A 20,202-nucleotide genomic window follows, 5' to 3' on the forward strand; every position below is an offset into this window, starting at 1 on the left:
GTATTATTTTAAAGGATAAGTGCACATTAAAACAAAATGCGCTTATTCTTTTTACCTCACCCCTGACATAAACAATCACACCCTCCCACTCTGCAGATCTGTACTTACCAAGATCTGATGGCCACGGTTCTGCTATTGTTTACATACAGCGCTGCAATGCTCCCTCTGCTGGCCGCACCTGCATGTTACAGACATATATACATCTATAGGGGCCCAGGTGGCCAGGAGAGAGAATTGCAGTACTAAGTGTCAACAAACAGCGGAGCAGCAGCCCTCGGATTTTGGTGAGATGAGATTTTAGTGACTGGATTTACATCTACTTTAACCTGCTTAGAACAAGAGAAATTTTTTCACACCTGTTGAAATCTGAATTTTTGGATAACAAATCACTTTAAACCCACAAATAATAATATATTTTCTCAAAGCACAGACCCTGTAGAATGTCAAACATTAAAATTGCATGTACCCGTGTAATGGCTAAAAACTATGGCACTCAAAATTTTCCATAGAAAATATTTTAAAAGCCTTTACTGCTCATCAGTTTAAAGTTAACAACGAACTACGGCCCTAGAATTATTGCTTTCACTTCAACGTTCAAAGTGATCCCTAAAGTGTGTCGCAATCCTTGTTTACATGCACATACATTGGGGCAAAAAAGTATTTAGTCAGCCACCAATTGTGCAAGTTCTCCCAATATGCGTGTGTTCATTCGCATGCAGATGATGGGGTCGGTTTTAATTTTTTTATTATTATTATTTGTTTTTATATTTTTTGCTTTTCTAAAACATTTTAATTTTTTTCTCTTAACTTTATTGCTATCACAAATGGGTTAGACAGAGGAGCAGGGGACCCCGAAAACCACGGTGGGGTGTTCACCACATGTGCAAGCTGCTACAAGTAATCTGGGTGGCTGTATAGCTGCCAACATCATTTGTCATTAACAAGCAGTACCTGCTTAAAAATTTTTTTTTTTCTCCTTAATACTGGATAGAGAAGAACCATCAAAAGTATTCTGTGTTTGCCTAGATTAAATCTTACAATTGGAATGTTTCAAAGATGGTAATTCAACCTACTGCTGCTGTAGTAGATCTAAAATGCAAATTGGGATTTAGAATGTGGCACATTTGCAGAGTTGCTTGGTGTGAATAGTCGATTATAACATTTTTTTTTTTTAAAGTTTATGGAAGTGTCACAAAATGACACTTCATACAGTTCTGTGTACAACAGTGTGTTGCATGTTGTTGTGCATTGTGTTGCAAAAAAAAGGAAAACATGCTTCGTTTTTGTGCAACACACACTATGCACATGTGTGGTGTGATCAGGGCACATTGAATACAACTGTTTTCTCTTTGTTCTTGCATTGAGCCTACATTGAGGCCTCGTTCACACAAGTGACAGTGCGTTGCGGCCCGATTCTGGCCACAACGCACTGCCTCTCATTGCGGCCGGCTCACTTTTTAGTGGGGCAGGAGGGGGTGTGGTGGCCATTGAAATGAATGGCACCGTAGCCACGGCCTCCGGCCGCAATGCGTTCGGCTGCACGGGATCGCAAGGTACATTATGCCTGCGGTCCGGTACGATCAAAATGCTGCAAGCACTATTTTGATTGCACCGGAGCGGACCAGAACGCACTACATTGGGTGTGAACGGGCCCTGAGGCTAGGTTCACGCCAGATGCACTGCGTTCCGGCCTGATTCTGGCCAGAACGCACTGCCTCGCATTCCGACCGGCTCACTTTTTGGTGGGGCAGGAGTGGACGTGGCGGGCCATTGTGCCTGGGGTCCGGTGCGATCAAAATGCTGCAAGCACTATTTTGATCGCACCACACCGCAGGCACAATGTGCCCTGCGATCCCGTGTAGCCGATCACATTGCGGCCGGAGGGCGTGGCTACGGTGCCATTCACTTCAATGGCCCGCTACGCCCCCTCCTGCCCCACAAAAAAGTGAGCCAGCCGTTCTGGCCTTAATCGGGCTGGAACACACTGCATCTGGTGTGAACCTAGCCTGACCAATGCTGATCAACACAGCTCAACACACCTGGTGTGAATGAGCCTGAACAGTTTAGAGATCGATTTGTTCCTGGAATTGTACAGTTTATACGTTTTGATTTTTATCTTTTACTACAATGAGCTTGTTGCTATTATTACTCCTTGACTGTGACTATTGTGGCAATAGTCATGGAGATGACGTAGGAGAGAACATAAAGGGACCATGTGACAGTTGTACTGAGCTACAGGAAAGACTTGCCAGCCGCCAGTGCTTGGATTGGTCCACACTGGCTGTCCCAGAATCATTTTTCTGAGAACCGCTGACCTAAATGATAGCTTCCCTTTAAAGATAATAAAGTACTAGACGAAACCCTCTAACCTCAGGGCTGTGAGGATAAATATTAAATACTACCCATGTTGAGAACATCTGCAAATGCAATTTTAGAACTTGCAATGATGTGTTTTTTACAATGGAAGGCAATTGTTAATGTTTCTAAATATAAATGGCCATAACCTACACCATTTCGTGTTTTCCCATTGGATATGAAGGCGTATGAAGCTCCAGAACATAAAAAGATGTTCCAAAACACTGGAAAACCAATCATTTTTACATCTCTGTATATATTCTGTCAATGGATCTGAAACTTTGCAGCAAAGATTTAAAGAGAACCTAGCATATAGCAGATATGTTTCATGTTAAATGGATGCATTCAAGTAATGTAGAAGTGCAACACTTCCAAGTATTTATTACCTCTCATAGAGATCACAAAGCTCCCCCTGAAGCTGGCTATACACTAGCAGGACTCCATTCAGCTCACAGGCTCCATGAAAAAAATCTAACAGATTGCTCTATCAACGCTAAACAATAAGGGTGGAGAAACCCCCCTATTGGGCTATTGTATTCCTGAACATTGACTGTTACTAATTATCTGCAGTCACTATTTGGCTAACAATATCCTGCTTCAGATTTAAGGATGTTGGACGAAAAGCTGCCGACAGGGCCACCTGCAGGGCAGATTTTGGCCAAATCATCAAGTACATTTAAAAACCATGCACTGCAAACGTTTAGTTTTATTTTGGTGGAGTAGGGGAAGTGTGTGTATATGATCTCCACATTTGAAGTCCCAATTGGATGTTCCATTGTTATAGAGTTGCTCTTGCATTCTGCATCATTTGCTGCATTTCCTTGTACTCTGGGACAAAGAAGGAATAAGTGGGGGCAGTCTGGGCAGCACAACATTTTGAAAACTTCAATGGAGGGTTTTCACTAGAGAAAAACGTAAAAGTTATTAGGCAGCTGTCAGTTTTAAGGAGCATTGGCTATGCACCAATGCCATTTTTTCGAGACCAAGTACCAATACTTGTCCTTACAGATACCAATTACTGATACCTTTTTCTAAATCAATACAGACTAATGATTTCAGTGGTACAGACAGTGGTTGAGCGCCAGAGCCCAGTTGCAGCTCTCGTGAAAATGCCAAGTATCGGCACTGGTATCTAAACTGGTGTCTGTGCTTCCCTACTAGCAAGCTTCAACTGGCTGAGAACTTTGTGGGAAATTAATCCTGTATCTACTGTACGTTATGTATGTTATGTGAGGTAGTGTTTACTACTAGACTTTCTTTAAAAATATATCCATTGGAAAAAAAAAATTTGGGTAGAGGAGGGGAAGGTTAAACACTTATTTATTTCCTTTCTGTGTTCAGTTGGGAAATGCTACCTCCACTTCCTGTCTCATAGACACAATAAAGAAGTAAGAGGAAATCTCTACAAGGCAGCTATTACCCAGAACAGGTGTCCTCAATGGAAGATTTCCTCTCACCTACTGGTGACAGTTGTAAAAGATTGGATTTTGAATAATTTTTCTGTCCCGGTGACCATTGTCATAGAGTATGAATCTTACCAGTGGAGACACAGGAGAGGAATAGAGAGGACACCTGCTCCATGTCCTCAGACCTCAGTGCTGTGGATGTATCTCCGTTCCCCTCTCTCCCTCGCCAATCACAAAATGAAGCCTGGAACTGTTTGCTTTGTGATTGCTCAGTAGGAGAGGGGGTGGAGATGCCACTGCAGCACTGAGGTCTAGGAGACCTGAAGCGCTACAGCAGGAGCGGGCACAGAAATTCAACAGGAGTTGGACTACCACCCGCAGGTATGCTTAAAATGGAGGAAATGTTTTTATGGCATGTGAGTTTTTACACAAAGGGCCTGTACAAGTTACTGAACTGCCATAAGTGTATTGTGCCCAGAGATGGGCTTTAAAACGCCTGTATTTTTGAAAGGAGCAGGTGAAACATAGACTGTTTGCCATAACAACCAATCTAGCCATTTTATTTCCACCCCAGATATGAAAGTGAAATGAAACACTGGACTGTAACACTTTCCACTATCTCTGTAAGATAAAGTAGTTGCGTTTTTTCCCCCTTTTCAATCCTTGTATTTTCATAAAAAAAACCTCTTGCACAGTAAGGAGGGGAATCCCAAGCATTATTCTGTTTTGCATGCCCTCCTCTACAGCCAAATGACAGTAGTAGTCTGAGCTGGAGAATCACAAACTGCTGTAATTATACAGTACTGATTTTTGCAGAAAACCGCATTTGTTTGCCCATTCTGTTTTTCAGTTTCCATAGCGAGACGTGTACAAGATCCATTAGCTGAGCTTGTGAAAATTGAGCCTAAACACATTGGCGTCGGGATGTACCAGGTAAGGCTTGCTGACTATTTCCTCCTTGAAAGCCAACTTCTTTGAGTGGTGGCAAAGCAAGAGCGCTGCCCACTGGAGCAGCAGTGGCGCGACGTTCGGCGAGGTAAGCGAGGTAAGTAAGAAGACACCTGACTCTGACTCGAGTATAAGCCGAGGGGGGCACTTTTCAGCCAAAAAAATGGGCTGAAAATCTCTGCTTACACTCGAGTATATACGGTACCTGTGTAAAAGTCTAAGGCTGGTGTGATAAAATGCTGTAAAGTAAGAATGCTTTCAGAAATAAGTGTTAATAGTTTATATTTATCAATTAACAAAATGGAAAATAAATTAACTGAAGAGAAATGAAATCTCTCCTAACTATGAAACAAGTTTATTTGTTGTAGTTTGTATATGTGTTTAGAATTCTTATTTTTACAACAACAAAAAAGTAAATACGCTCTCAAAAACCCATAAGGATAATATTAAGTAAAAAGATTTAAAAGAAATATATAATTACTTTTTTTTATATTTTGCAATAACTGTTGCTTCTTATTATTGTTCTCATGATGAGTTTACCTTAAATGGGAAGTCAAGTGTAAAAAAATGAAAACATTGCTGAAGGATAAGGATTTTTGGCAGAAGAGACATGCAAAGTATTTTCTGCCAAAAGTTTCTTCCTTTCTCACCCCCGGCAATTTTTTAATTTCGGTGTACACTGTACGATCCATGCGCCGTGCCGTGTATATACTCGGCTCATTAACGCTATCTCTAAGATGGTGTGAATGGTCCAGGTGCTGCGGAGGATGTAACTCCTGTGCGCCTGCACAGGAGTTATGCCATCAGTGGCCACCGAATGGTCGAAAAAAACTTCCAAAAACCTGAAAGTGTTAGCAGTGGAGAAAGTGGCGGCGGGGGACAACACTGAGGACTGAAGATTAATCTGACAGTGCTTTGCATACTTGCACATTAGGGCAAAAACAAAACAAAAACAAATCGGTTTACTTACGCTTTAAATAATAAAAAATACTTTTACACTAGGTTCCTTTTGTTACAGTTCATTATATAGACATGCTGTGCTGTCTTTTTAGGAAGCACAGCAGTGTTGAAATGTTTGGATGCAGCTAATGCTAATACTGATGAGTTGGTCTGTGCTGACTTGCTTCATTTGATTGTGGTAGGCTGCATGCTTGAGGGTTTGGATCTGAGAACTATTTTGAGGCAACCTATGCAGTTGCTTTTCTTATACAGCTTTCCCCATGCCACAGGCTTTGGCCTCATTCACACGGACATACATAGACCTGTGTGTGGGAAGGACGGGTGCTGCGTGTACCCGTGGACCTGTTCTTCCCACACGTAGGTTTCTGCATGGATGTGCACGCTGTATGCATGTGCATGTCCTGTGAATAAAACAGATGTTGACTGCCATATATTTCCATGTTAATGCTGCTTCCTTTGATCCCGTTCATTTCTTCTCTGGACTGGTTTTCCAGCCTATACTGCACACGAGTCTACGCCAGTGACAAAACATGATAATTTGATGCTTGCATACATGTAAATGTAGAGGGGAAACAAAAACAAAAAATAAACATTTGTGTACCCTTTATTGGTAAAATCTGAAAGCAAATGGTAAAGCTTCCACTTTACTTCAGTCTCCCTGGGACTATTCACTGTAAAACACTGTAGACATATTTTTTTTCCCGGTACTCGCCAATACCGATACCGGAAGTCCCATTAAGGAAGCCAGGTGGCGTGTAATGACTCGCCACCTGGCTTCCTGATTAGCCGGGAAGGCGGGCGGCGTGTGCACAACAGACAACACACTGCACAGTAAAATTCTTTAGTAATTGAAATAATAGAAATAAATTCCAAAGCAGAAAATAACTGTCCATTTTACTTCCCTTCTGCCTTCCACTCCAAGCACGCATCCGTGATGGACTATAACTTGAGTGCAAATTAGTAAACTAAACATAAGGAAGGACAGTGTCAGGACCAATTCAGAGATGATTTGAGGTCCTACAGCTGAGTGATACACAAATAAGATACATTTTTGTTAATAGTTAAGGTACTTGAATACATTTTTCAGATTTAACTCCTGAGTTTAGTGTCACTTAAAGTTATCTTGGTATTGAAGCAGGTTTTTAACCACTTCCGGGCCGGCCGTAGTAAAAAAACGGCCGACCCGGAGCTCTCTAGATCTGACGTCCGCTCAGACACGCCGGCGCGTGCGAGCGGGAAACTGCATAAATTTAAAAACAGGCAGCAGTGCCTGTTACCATACAAGCGAGCCGCCGGCTGTAGAACTCTTTACTATGGGATTGAATACTTTTTTTCTTACCTTCTTGATGTTGGTAATTTTGGCTCCAGGAGGCAGATCATCATCCAAGTCTGAGATCTTGCCAGAACGTGAAGCTCTGCTGCGTCTATTTTTTAAATCCAGGAAATGGATTGTAGTTCCTGTTACTGTCTTTAGATTCCATAGGCCAGCTGCTATGTATATTGATTTGTTTGCCATAAGGGTATGCTTGAAGGATGGACAGGAATTGCTAAAAAGAAAATAAAGGCTGGAAGGTGTCATTTCAGTCCTTGCTGTCAAATCCGGCCTGTTCAGTATATAATGTAAGACATTTTTTTCTCCTTTACCCTTGGTTAGTAACATTATAGGTTTTTGTGTTATGATGAGGTTGGTGTTAAGGTTTATTCTAAAACATGTTTGCTGTACTAGTGGTCCAACTTTTTATACTCTTAATGTAACACTAACTCAGGAGTTAAATCTTAAAAATACATTCAAGTGCCCTAACCATTGACAAAAATGTATCTTATTTGTGTATCACTCGGCTGTAGATCCTCAAATCATCTGTGAATTGGTGCCGACATTGTCCTTCCTTCTGGAGGGTGGCTACTTTTGTTCCCCATGGTCCCTGTGTGTGTTGTAAAGTAACCAACGCTCCAGGCTCACTCCCGTGATGGACTACAATCTCGCGTTTAGTTTACTGAATTGTATTGAAGTTATCGTCCATCACTGGAGGGAGCTTGGAGCCGTGGCTATTTTACAACCACTGAAATGTTATACTAAACACATGGAAGGGATCTTTGTGATGCAGTCATAAAAAAAACTGTCACAAATTAGAAATGTCCTTTAAAGTACATTATATCTAAACCCATTTACTAACATCTCATATAACCATTAAAGTTATAATAAAGTCAAAAGGTTTCAAATGCTGATAAATCATTTACAATGGATGCTGCTCCTTGATTTTTAAAAGTTTACATTGCCTGAGAATCAGCTGGTCCCCTGAGCACTGGCCCTGATAACCTGCTTTAGGGTGACTTCTTTTCCTTGCAGGGTCCTATAGAGACACCCTTAGTGTTTGTTAGTAAGTTGTGTGTCCCCACAAACACATAGACACGACACGGCAAGGCAAGTAGCTCCCCTGCTCCTCACTCCTCCCTCATCCCTTCTCCAAGTTTGTAGATGGACAGTTGCTAGAGACTACTCTCTCCCTTGTCATCTTGTACTCTACAGATAGTTCAGGGAAGTGGAGCTAAAAGAGTTTGAGTCAGCTGTTTGAAACATGATGACTGTAAGTGCCTGGGTAAAGAAATACTTTGCGGGGGAATGTACTGTATATTTGTTTGATCTAGATACATTATTTTTAAAAAAGTTGAGAGTTAAAAGAAGAACTGCGAGCAGTTAAAAAATATTCACTCTTGCAGTGCAGCTACCCCTGCACTGCAAGGATTAAGTTCTCGTTTTGATCTAGGGTATGAAATAAAAAATATACTCACCTTATCTTTGGTCCTGCTTGGCTGCTAGACTGGTCCCTGCGACCTCATCTCACCCAGCCAGTAGGTGTGCACTGCAGGGGGCGGGGCATGTGACACACACTTCTCTCCCGACTCCTGTTACTAGGAACACGGCCGGGAGAGGAGGTGAGTCACAGTACCCGCCCCCTTGCTGAGAAGCCCGCCGGCAGTGCGGGGCCCCAGGACCCTGCACTCCCGCATATTCCACCAGGGGGGTGCCCAGGACCGGACCTCACTGGGCCCCCCCCACAGCCTCAGGCCCCGGCAGTAGTTCCTCCTCTGGACAGGGAGCCGCAGCAGAGGGATGAAAGAGCCACATGCAGCTCCGGAGCCGCGGGTTGCTGACCCCTGGTCTAAGCCCTGCTGACGTCATCACGTGCAGTACAGGTCCATTGACTGTGTTATACAGTGGGGCAAAAAAGTATTTAGTCAGCCACCAATTGTGCAAGTTCTCCAGTTGCAGAGGGATATTCCACAGATGGAGCTGAGCTGTAGAGAGCTGAGTGGTCACTGCTGCAGGACCAGGATATGGGTGAGTATATCTTTTTTTTAATTTTAGACCCTAGACCAAAATGAGCACTTAACCCTTGCAGTGCGGGGGCAGCCCCGCTGCAAGGTTTAACTTTTTTTTAACATCCCGGAGTTCATACATACAAATTCAATGTAGCTTTGTAATGCCAAAAGTCAATTTCAATGTTTTTAGATATTCAGCTTCAATTAAAAGTAGAACCTGGTGAACCCATGATTACCCTATCACAGGCTTCCGATGGAGGCTACAAGCAACCATTAGAACACACATTTTGCAGGAAAGGTCCACTGTTGTCACCATCAGTAAACCTGCCAGGAATGCTACACAGCCATTTCTGGAGTGCATTTAGACAAGAACCGGCTGCAGGAGATCAGTAGCACTGATATGCAACAGAGTTAGATAGTTTGTCGGGTTCAAACAAAAGATAAAAATTCAGTTAAAAGCAAAAATCCCTTCTAAACAGCATGGTCCAACTTGCATCAAAAGACACAGGGGGGAATTTATCAAAACTGGAGCAGACAAAATCTGGAGCAGCTGTGCATGACAACCAATTCAGTTAAGATTTGAAAATGAAAGATAGAAGGTGATTGGTTGCCATGCACAGCTGCTCCAGATTTTGTCTGCTCCAGTTTTGATAAATTCTCTTCTTAGTGCCTAAATGTCATTCAGTTAAGGTTTACATCTGCTTAAATTTCTGGAGGAACATATTAGCAGATTTGAACTTTCACACCCGGGTGTGCTGCACATAGAAAACTAATTTTATTCTCTGTATGTGTCTAGAAACCCAGTTCCAAAGGGCGAGCTCTTGCTTCTTGTTTTCAATTTGTTCTTGTCTAATTCTGGCCGCAACCATACGTTTTTAGCAACTGTAGGAAATATTGTTTTTGAAACCCAAATCATATTTTATTAGATAATGATTAATACATCTGACCTTTCCCTGCATCTGCTCTATAAATACACAATGGTCGGTGTCAGTCATTGTCTAGGGTTTCGTCTCTGACCCGCTTTCCATGACATAGCCTGATTTATACAAAATCAATTTAATAGCTACTCCAAGACAAAATTAAAAGTCTCTTAATCCAGACTTACGTTGTTTGCTTTCACAACTGAAAGTCATAAGTAATTAATTTTCTTTGGAAAATTAGTTCGGTTAGCATTCCCAGTAGCATCATTTGTTGACACAAGGTTATAGATAGGTTAATATTTTTCTTCTGCATATTGGCCTCAACTTTGCAAGACCCTTAAATCAAAACAAATATACATTCGCTCAACTGCAAATAATTCAGGCTTATTTCAAATGAATGTTGTCTTTATTTTTATCATCCAAATTATGATGCTTGGAGTGACGCGGAGGCCTCGGGATTGAACTTCCAACCTGCTCGGAAATTTATTTTTCAAACTAAGTTAGAAAAGGCTTTCAGAAATCTGTGAGTTAAGGCTTTAGTGCAAGCTTCCCACGTGTTTGTTATTTTAGTGTCTTAAAAGTTTACATCGCCTTTGTTTTGGGTCTTTGGTGGAGAAGTTGTTGCATCATGCTGCTTGCCTATCATCCCTTCCTGAAATATTGCAAGACATTTGAACGCTTTATTGTGAATATAAAGAAAAATGTTTGCAGTATGGGGCTTATTGACGTCACCTATACACACTTTATTAGTTTAAATTCAAGTCAAGTTTTCAATTTCAAAGTTTTATTAGCATTTTAGAAACAGATCAACACATACTAGAAAAACATCCATATAAAATAATAAGAAAAATAGAATACATACAAAAGAAACATAGTCCAAACACCTAGTATAAATGCTACTTGTGTACATATCCAATGAAAATTTAAAGGCACAGGTGCAGGGTGGTAATTATTCAAGTCAAGAGATGGGAAACCTGAGTATATAAATGATCATCATTGATATTGGGGGATAGGCATAATACGAGCTATCGAAAAGCATCCATATCCCAATATTAGTGTACAAGTACCTTGTGTAACATGAAGGTGCGAGCCGTAGGGAGAAAAGCAGCTTGTGGCAGGCACCAAAGGTAAATACACCAGGGTATGTAGAAGGGGTGCCGAGAAGAGTTACACCAGGTGGAAAAAATTCAAGTGGTTTTTTTTATTCTTATATCTCCAGGTTAGGTAGCCCCGCTGCAAGGGTTAAATATTTTAATTAATACTTTAACACGTCCATGTAATGCCAAAATTCCATTTCAATGTTTTTAGATCTGCAGCTTTACTTAAAATAAACCTGGTGGTCTCATGATCATCTTCTCACAGGCTTCCTGTTGAGGCTACAAGCAACCATCACAAAAAAACATTATGCAGTATGGGGCTTATTGAGGTCATCTGTACACAGGTTATTAGTTTAGATTAGTTTTAGGATAAATCAGGATTTGTTCGAAATAGAAATCTTATATCTCCTGGTTAGGTTTCAGCTTTTGCAAACTGACACTGTTATTCTCAGCACAGGAATTGTGGTACAGAAAAAACAGCTTTAAAAAAAAAAAGGTGTTCTAAAATTACCACACCTGAAAAATTTATTCATCAATCAGATATGTCGAACTATAATGCTTTTTGATTTATTTTTAAATTATATACGCCATTATAAAATGATCTTTCACATATTTAAAAAAATATCCGCCATTATAAAATGATCTTTCACATGTTTAAAAAAATATACATGATTATAAAATTATATTTCATATCTTTTTTTCATGTACTTAATCCTCCGTGTTACAAATTAACTATTAACAGAGCATGTTTTTGTTAAACCTTGCAGAGGATGCTGGACTTTTTTATAGGAATGTCCAGCAGTTCATGCCCGCTTTTTGACCGTTTCTAATTGCAAATACTGAATTGTGAATCTTCCTGAGCAGATTACATTACAGGCTCTCCGCAGCTTAGTTATCAGATTAATTGGAATATTCATATGTAGTATAACATATTTACCTGACTTAAATGGTAACTGCCACAGTCCAGATAGATCCAGAAGGTATTGGGCTGATAGCGTGACATTGTCATTATCTTTGAACTTGTTTTTTTATTTTATTTTAAATGCACCTGTGTTATAAAATGACCACCCCTGAAAAATGAATTTATCAGACCGGAATAGTCAGTTACTGACTGGACATCAAATTACCCTAAACCTTGGGGTCCTGTACACCTCTCTAAAAATAAAGCAGATACATTTTTTCAATGTATTGCGGCTTGTTAAATGTCCATTAGAGTGAGTGGGGTGCCTTGATTGTCTGCTCTATTCACAAAATGTGAGTTATCACGTGTGTTAATGCCCCCTGAAGTTCATGTTTACCCCAACTAAGCTTAAAGTGTATCTTAGCATCAGATATATTTTTGCAAGTACTCACATTCCAAGTAATATGTAAGTGACACTTCCAGGTATTTGTTACCTCTCGCAGAGATCATGGTGCTGACATTGTCTTAATCTGCTATTCTTGCCAAAAACATTCCTTCATCTTTGTTCAGACATCATCCAGAGTCAGCATCTTCTTCCTGGACTGAGATAGCTGCTCAGAGATGGCAGAATTATGTCAATCCTGCTACCCCTGCAGTTCCTGGCTGTGTTCACAAATGTGTGGCACAGGTCAGCCTCTGTTGTATCCTCTCACCTTTTTGTACGGTTACAATGTTGCAGTCTGATTCCTGGGGCAGAGGAGACCGGGGAAATGCTTCCTCCTGCCAGCAGCAGACTGATGGCATTACCTCACCCTAGGCAAAGTCACTGATTGAAGCAAAAATGCTGCTTTTACTGATAAAAGTTACAGCTTTTTTATTATTATTATAATGCTGTTGTATAGTTTGGCATACCAGGAATTTTTAATGCAGGTTTTAAAGACAAGTCCACTTTAACTTTACTGTAACCTGTAAGTGTCATCCTTAACATGAACCTATAACTAAAAACCGTTTTGAATTGTCTTTGTAGTCTTTCCTGTCTTTTCCTATCAAATCTTGTGAAAAAGACTCTGGTGTAACATATTTTCCTAAACTATATGATTGGCCTATTAACTGGAGCAAATCATGATTAGGAGCTTGGGGACATGGCTGTGTTTAAAGTCACATTTGCTTAAATAGTGATGGTTCATCAGGGCAGTAATGGGGACACAGTTCTCTATGCAGAGATGGGTAGCAGTATCTGATCTTTCACAAAGTAGGAGCTGGTGACCTGCCTTTGAAATTTGCAGCCTTCAGCACTTTTCCTCTGGTGGATCTTTTGTCTTTGTTTAGCCTGAATTCAGTTGAGACAGGAGATTCTCCTCACCAATGCTGCGTTAATCCATTTCTAGTAGGAAACATAACAGAGGAGGGCAATGTTCCCCTAGTCTAAGCTTGCTACATTATTATAGGGCCAAATAGGACATCATTTGGCAGCAGCAACAGTCCACCACACCAGAGCAGAGTGCACAGGAAGTGAAATAGAGGAAGGAATATATTTGTTTTTAAATTATTTCTTTATTATTGCAGTTACACAAGTTTTGAGTAATAGGAGGAGCTTACTTTATTTGTAATGCCTTTTGTAAGTTCTCAGTGCATTTTCTAGATTTACTCATAACTTTCTTACAAGTTTATAGGAGAACTATGAGGTGAGTGCTTTTCACTCACCTCATAGTTCTAACCGACCTGTGACAATGACACTGTTACAAGTCGGCTCAGTAGATCGGGAGGTGAGCGAACACATACCGGCGTTCGCTCGCCTCTCGATCCTGTCACTGCTCTCTACCGTGACCGGGGAGGGGCTGGATTCCCCACTCCGATCTGCCAGCGCTGACTGGCGGAACACGACGGGGCGGGTACAGCTGGCTCTGCCTTTAGATAGGCAGAGCCAGCTGTCAGTCACGCAGCTGGGCGGATCCCGCCACAATTGTCGGGATCCGCTTCAGCTGCTGCGTCTCAGTATACCGCGATCAGCTGTTCGCGGTATACTGCGGCGTCTCAGTATACTGCGAGCTACAGCTCGCGGTATACTGAGCCTAGGGTGACGGGAGGACTAGCGTCCTCCCGTTACCCTAAGGAGAACTATGAGGAAAAAACTTAACCCCATAGTTATTCTTTAAATAATAGGGGGCATGCTCCCCATGTACGAATGGAGTGTGGAGATATGAACATAATTTAATTTTACTTTTGTGACAAGCTTGACTTGTATCTCCGATACAGCTTAATGAAAGAGATTTTTAGAAATATAGGGGTGTGTATTTCTGACATCCTTCTGTAGATACGAGTTGTCTAGCTTTAAGGGCCCATTCACACCAGACACTGCAAAAGTGCCAATAATACAGTGTCGGGTGTGCTGTGCCCCGGCACAGTGCCGAAGCACTGATCCCAGCGCATCGCACTGTGTACTTTTTTTGTGGTTAGAACTTTATTGAAATGTCACAAGTGAAATTGCTTTCAGTTCTATGGGCACAGCAGGGTGCGAGGCGGTTGTACTGCATCACTTCCAGCTTCATTGGAAAAAAGTAAGGCATGCCTTACTTTTTGTTTTCAGCGCACAGCACCTCGTTCCTACTGCAACGCAATGGTGTAAATGCACACCATCCTTGACAAGGCAAATTGCCTTGTCTTGCGTTGGGCCTGCGCTGAAAACAACAGCCAATGCAGCTCCAACACTGATGGTGCGAATTGGCCCTAGAAGGTTCTCAGTCACTGGCCCACTAATCTTGAACAAGCATGTAGCATTTGAAGTCAGCTTGTGATATGCATACTTGTGAAAATGGTCACCAGGGCATATAAAGTAAATCTCCCAATCAGGGATGCGGACAGCAATAAAAGCCTAAAACAGATTCCAACACTTCAAGACAAGACACAGAGGGCGCCTCCATCGCATAAAAACTTTTTAATAAACGAATAAAAAGGATGGTAATAAAGGTACTCACAAAGGACGAATATCCTGGTGACGGTTCAGTCCGTCACAGGCGCGACTACCAGAGGCAGATGCATGATGGGGTTTTTAGTTTCACTGCAACTGGATGGTCAGTGTTTGCCTACCACTGGTATAGGTTAACCTGCACGTGTCCTTAAGGCAATGTGTTAAAATTACAGTTAGAAAGCTACAATTTCAGCCCAGTATCAATAATGGCAGTCCTTCTTTTTCTCCTATGGCTATTTACTAGGGCTGTGGAAATGAAAGATTAATTTCTCGATTAATCGTTAAACTTTTTGATTAAAATTATTTTGATCGCTAATGAAAACACTCACCTCTCGCCGGCTTCTGGGAGTCCCGACGGAGCCACTTGGGGAAGGGGGGAGGAGTCCGGTGACGTCGATGTCCGTGACGGCTAATGAAGGGAAGGGGAGGAGTCTGGTTACGTCGATGTCCGTGACGTCACCGGACTCCTCCCCCCTTCGTTAGCCGACGGAGCCACTTGGTCCGGTGAGTTTGCCCAAGAAACTTTCTGCACGAGCGCCAGCCAAGGCATTGGCCTATACACATACCGCACAGCAATGAAGTAATAAAATGAACTAGGATCACACTAATCCAGCACGTTATTACTCACACTCAAGCGGCGGCCATATTGAGTAAGATTAATAACGTGCTGGATTAGTGTGATCCTAGTTCATTTTATTACTTCATTGCTGTGCTGTATGTGTATAGGCCAATGTAGTTGGATCTGTATGTGCGTTATAATTAATCGATTAAAAAAAATTCTGATTAATCGAACACGAAAATTGTAATCATTACCAGCCCTACTATTTACCTTCAAAAGAATGCCATGGCTTATTTGCTGTAGGGCTTGGTTCACAATGGGTCAATGTTGGGTAAACCCATGTGTTGCCTACTAGTTGGAGCTTATACAAGGCCAAGTACCCTTTTTTCCATCCCCCCATGTCAGCGCACTGATTCCAAGTAATAGGCCTCTTAACACTGAATTGTGCAAGGAAGGGGAACAAGTCACATCCCCCCATACCCTGAAATATTGGGTATTTCACATTGCTCTAAACCAGGGGTGCCCATTAGGTCGATCGCAATCTACCAGTCGATCGCGATGTCCTGTCCTCCTGCCGTGGGTAGCGCTGCAGTTGGGGGGGCGGTGGATGGAGCCGCTATAACAGCAGCATGCCGGGCTGTGAGGAGAAAGCCGCTCGGCCTGGATCTGACAGCCGGCGGCTCTCTCTCGCCTCACCGCACATGCTGCTGTGACAAGGGGCTGTTTAGACCCCTAATATTTCACCGAAGCCCCCCCAACAGTAAAAGTTAAAATTAAATACAAAATAAGAAATAATAAAAAATAGTAAAAAAAAAATAAATCCTGAATGCAGGTGTTTTTTCGTTGGTAGATCTCATTGAGCTTGTCATTTCCGATCTCCGAACGCAAAATTGTGGCGCCCCTGCTCTAGACAGTTAAGTAAAGCAGTGGGGGAAGGAAGACCAGGTGAGTTTATGCGGGGAAGATGTTGAGCATTAAAGTCAATCTGTTAACAAAATACCACATAGCTCTTCCAATATAGGTTCTGTCTTGATATTGTCCACAAATATTGTAAATTTAACTTGGGGACAATGTAATGTACAGAAATGTAATGTATTGTTATTTGAACATGCTTTACGTGTAATACATCTCGTTGGCGTAATGGAGCAGTAGGAAAAGCATGTTGTTTCCTTGCATTGCACATATTAAACTCTAATGGCATTTGTAAATGAAAAAAGTAGCTTTTTAATCTTAGTGTTATTTCTAAATTATTTCCACATTTTTTTTTAAATCTACGCAAAAATTCTAACTTGAAGTACATCTCTACTACAATGTTGACACAAATCACATGCTTTTTTTCTGCTGTTAGAATATGGGGTTCCCTCTATAAATCTAATTTCATTACGTTTTCTTGAAATGCTTTAGGACTTATCTGGTACTGTCATCTTTTTCTCACCCCACACTTCACTGGACGTTTACGTTTACATGCTATTACTACAGTGAAAAGTGATGCGTTTATTGGTAAAGGCTTTTTGCAAAGGTTTACTAGAGTCATTCATTAACCATCATAAACACATTTATCAAACTGTTTTGTTTTTTTTCTGTGGTCACTGGGTTTATTTACAAATCCAGGTAAAAATGTTCAAGTTACATAAAAAAAAAAAGTTTAACCAGTTTTCTGATAAAAAACCCCCCAAAAAACACTCTCCTGGTAAATTATATACATTTCAAAGGTTTTAGCCGAATTCATTCCACATGGTCCCTGTGTGTGTTGTAAAGTAGCAACCACTCCAAGCTCACTCCCGTGATAGACTACAATCTCAATACAAATTAGTAAACTAAACATGAGATTGTAGTCCATCACAGGAGTCAGCTTGGAGTGGTGGCTTCTTTACAACACACACAGGGACCATGGGCAGCAAAAGTAGTCACCCTCCAGAAGGAAGGACAGTGTCAGCACCAATTCAGAGATGATTTCAGGGTCTACAGCCGGGTGATACACAAATGAGATACATTTCTGTTAATAGTGAAGGTACTTGAATGGATTTTTAAGGTTTAACTCCTGAATTTAGTATCACTTTAAAGTGATCCTGGTAACAGTATCTCAAATAAATCTACCAATATAGGTGCTGAATTAAAATAAACATTTTAACTTTATCTCGGAGGTGGCACACTGTTTGGTTATTTAAGCATACTTTTTGTGTAATACCTCTCTTCTACAATGGAGAAGTGTCAATGGTAAATGGATGTTGTTTTCATGGTTTGTACATAATAATCAAACAATCAATCAATCCCAGTGGTGTAAAAAGAGAAAACCTGCACCTTGGCATCCCATTGGAAGCTTGGCAAATACTGTATCTTAGTAACTATAAAAGGTTCTCTAGGTTACCCAATCCAAGTGATGGGGATGGCTGAAATTTTACCTGTGCAAGCTTTGAGCCAATAGGAAATTTGCTTTCTGGAGACATTCTTTCAGTAACAATTGTAGGGATGCATTATTTTAATTTATGTCCAATTTTAGAAACTTCTATCTGGATGTATAATAAAATACAAGGGCCCTTTTCAATGCTATTACATTACAATATGGCTTGTTATAGCAATTATATATCTCACTTTTTAGAGGAAGTAGAGTGTTTTTTTAAAAGAAGTATTGCAATACACAGTGACTTGCACTGTAGAGGAAAGTCTCTAAACATTTTCAATGTTATAGCATCGTCCATTATGTGTCCTACACACTTAGAATGAATCAGGGCTATGTCAGTTTCTATATATGGCATGCATTACTTTCAGCACCCGCACTTGTCACATTAACACAGTGCAGACTGTTCCTTCAGGTCTGTTAGTGCCAGATGTCATTGCAATGTTACAAACCCTCAAACATAGAAAGAATGAAAAAAAAATAATCCTGGAGACAAATGGGAAACATTTTTCTTTTTGATAAATCGTTTCTGTAAAATGTATTTAAATAAGCAGCGGGTTCAGTAAATTTCCCCAGTAACTGGAAGTTGCATGTTAAAATGGGTTCTGAAGAAAAGAGTTTTATTGTTGTTTTTACTGGCTTGTGTAAAATAGTGGCAGATTTTATTATATATGTTGTAAAAAATGTATTGCCATTTCACCCCTGTTAACTGTATTATTGTGATGTGTTTTACACCGCAGGTATGTATCAGAAAAGTGTGCATTAAACAGGAAAAGGGTTAGATAAGGCCCAGGTAGGCCTTTGCAGGTTCACTACTAAAATCCACATTTGAAGGAAAACTATAATGCTTTTTGATTTTTAATATACAATAATAATACACAATTATAAAATGATTTTTCATGTCTTTTTTTCAATTACTTGCATTAAACCTGTATTTTAAATATTAGCATTTAATAGAGCATGTTTGTGTTAAACCTTGCAGAAGATGCTGGACTTTCTTCTTAGAAAGCTTAGCAAATCATGCTCACTTTATGACTGCCCCTTTCTCACTGAATTCCTCAATTGTGATTCTGCCAAAGCTAATAACATTACAGTCTCTTCACAGCTTAGTTATACAATAAATAGGTATATTTATGTGCAGTGTAACATATTTACCTGCCATTAAGTGTAACTGACCCAATCCAGATAGATCCAGGAGATATCGGGTCTGCAGTCTTAACAGTATCTCACTGAATTGGGAACAGATAAAGTATAGGACTTGGAGTGGGGGCTGGAGGCGAGGGGTTAGTCAGATGAAGTGCAACCGACCTATCCCCCCCACCCCCCCCCCCGCAAGTGTTAAGTGCTTGTCTTTGTCTAGGTTTAAAAATAACAAAGTTATACTCATTCGATCCTCAGAGCCGGCTTGCTCTTAGACTCTTCCGCCTAGCCACACGGGTTAAGAAAAAAAATTCTGCTGATTTTTGCTTTAAGTTACAACTAAGTTGTGAAGTGAGGGGTTGTTGAGATAAAAAAAACAGCAAATTTAAGCTTCTGTTGATCTTGCTTGTGATAGGAGAGCAGCTCCTTTTCAGTCCAAAGCCAAATGAGCATGAAAAATGTAACATTGTATTATAAATATGGTATTTTGTTAATTGAAGAGGAAAGAGTAACCATATTCAAGAGCTAAGACTGAAATCCCTGCAGGTGTTGAAAACTGATACAGATAGCATGCATATACAGTTTTACTTTCACGTAAACCTATAATTGTTTTAAAGTAGCTAAGCTAATCATGTACATGATATGGAAGCACATAAAGGTGGCTAGGCATACCTTTAAACAGTGCATCAGGGGCCCCAGATCCCTAAAAAACTCAGGTGCTCTGATAATCTAATTCCAGTACCTCCTTATTGGCACATTACTGCAATGGGAAGTCCCGTTATCCTTTAATGAGAGACAAGAGGGTAGGTAAGGTCAGATAAATCAGATTTTGCAGGGTATCCCAGGTTTCTAGGGTGTTTTAAATGTTATTTAAAGATACATGCAAACACCTATAGGATTTAATGTGATTGGGCTGATCCACTGATTTATCAATTGAGGAGCATGAGGGCGCAGGTTCACAGTACACATTATTTTTATTATTATACAGGATTTATAGCGCAGCGCTTTACAATATAAGGAAGACATTACAATCGCAATACAATTCAAGACAAGATGGTAAGGAGGGCCCTGCCCGTCAAGCTTTGCATATAAGTTCAGCTCTGGGAGTTGAGTATAAGGTTCTTATTTGATTATAGTGCTACTTAAACTGAATAATGTAGTCAAGCTTGTGGTACTTAATTTTGGATTCTTTAATATGTAAATTTAATTTGAGATTTAATTTTCTCAGC

At 40.7% G+C, this 20,202-nt stretch overlaps 1 protein-coding gene across 1 annotated transcript in view; it reads left to right on the forward strand.

The window, feature by feature from the left end:
- Positions 1 to 20,202, forward strand: part of SRBD1 (S1 RNA binding domain 1) — a 151,217-nt gene that overhangs the window by 83,966 nt on the left and 47,049 nt on the right. Inside the window, exon 17 of the mRNA XM_018576291.1 lies at positions 4,612 to 4,694. Coding sequence (XP_018431793.1) covers positions 4,612 to 4,694 — 83 coding nt within the window. The remainder of the gene's footprint in view (positions 1 to 4,611; positions 4,695 to 20,202) is intronic.

This window comes from Nanorana parkeri, unplaced genomic scaffold, assembly GCF_000935625.1.
Source record: "Nanorana parkeri isolate BGI_ZX_2015 unplaced genomic scaffold, ASM93562v1 scaffold63, whole genome shotgun sequence".
Lineage (NCBI taxonomy): Eukaryota > Metazoa > Chordata > Amphibia > Anura > Dicroglossidae > Nanorana > Nanorana parkeri.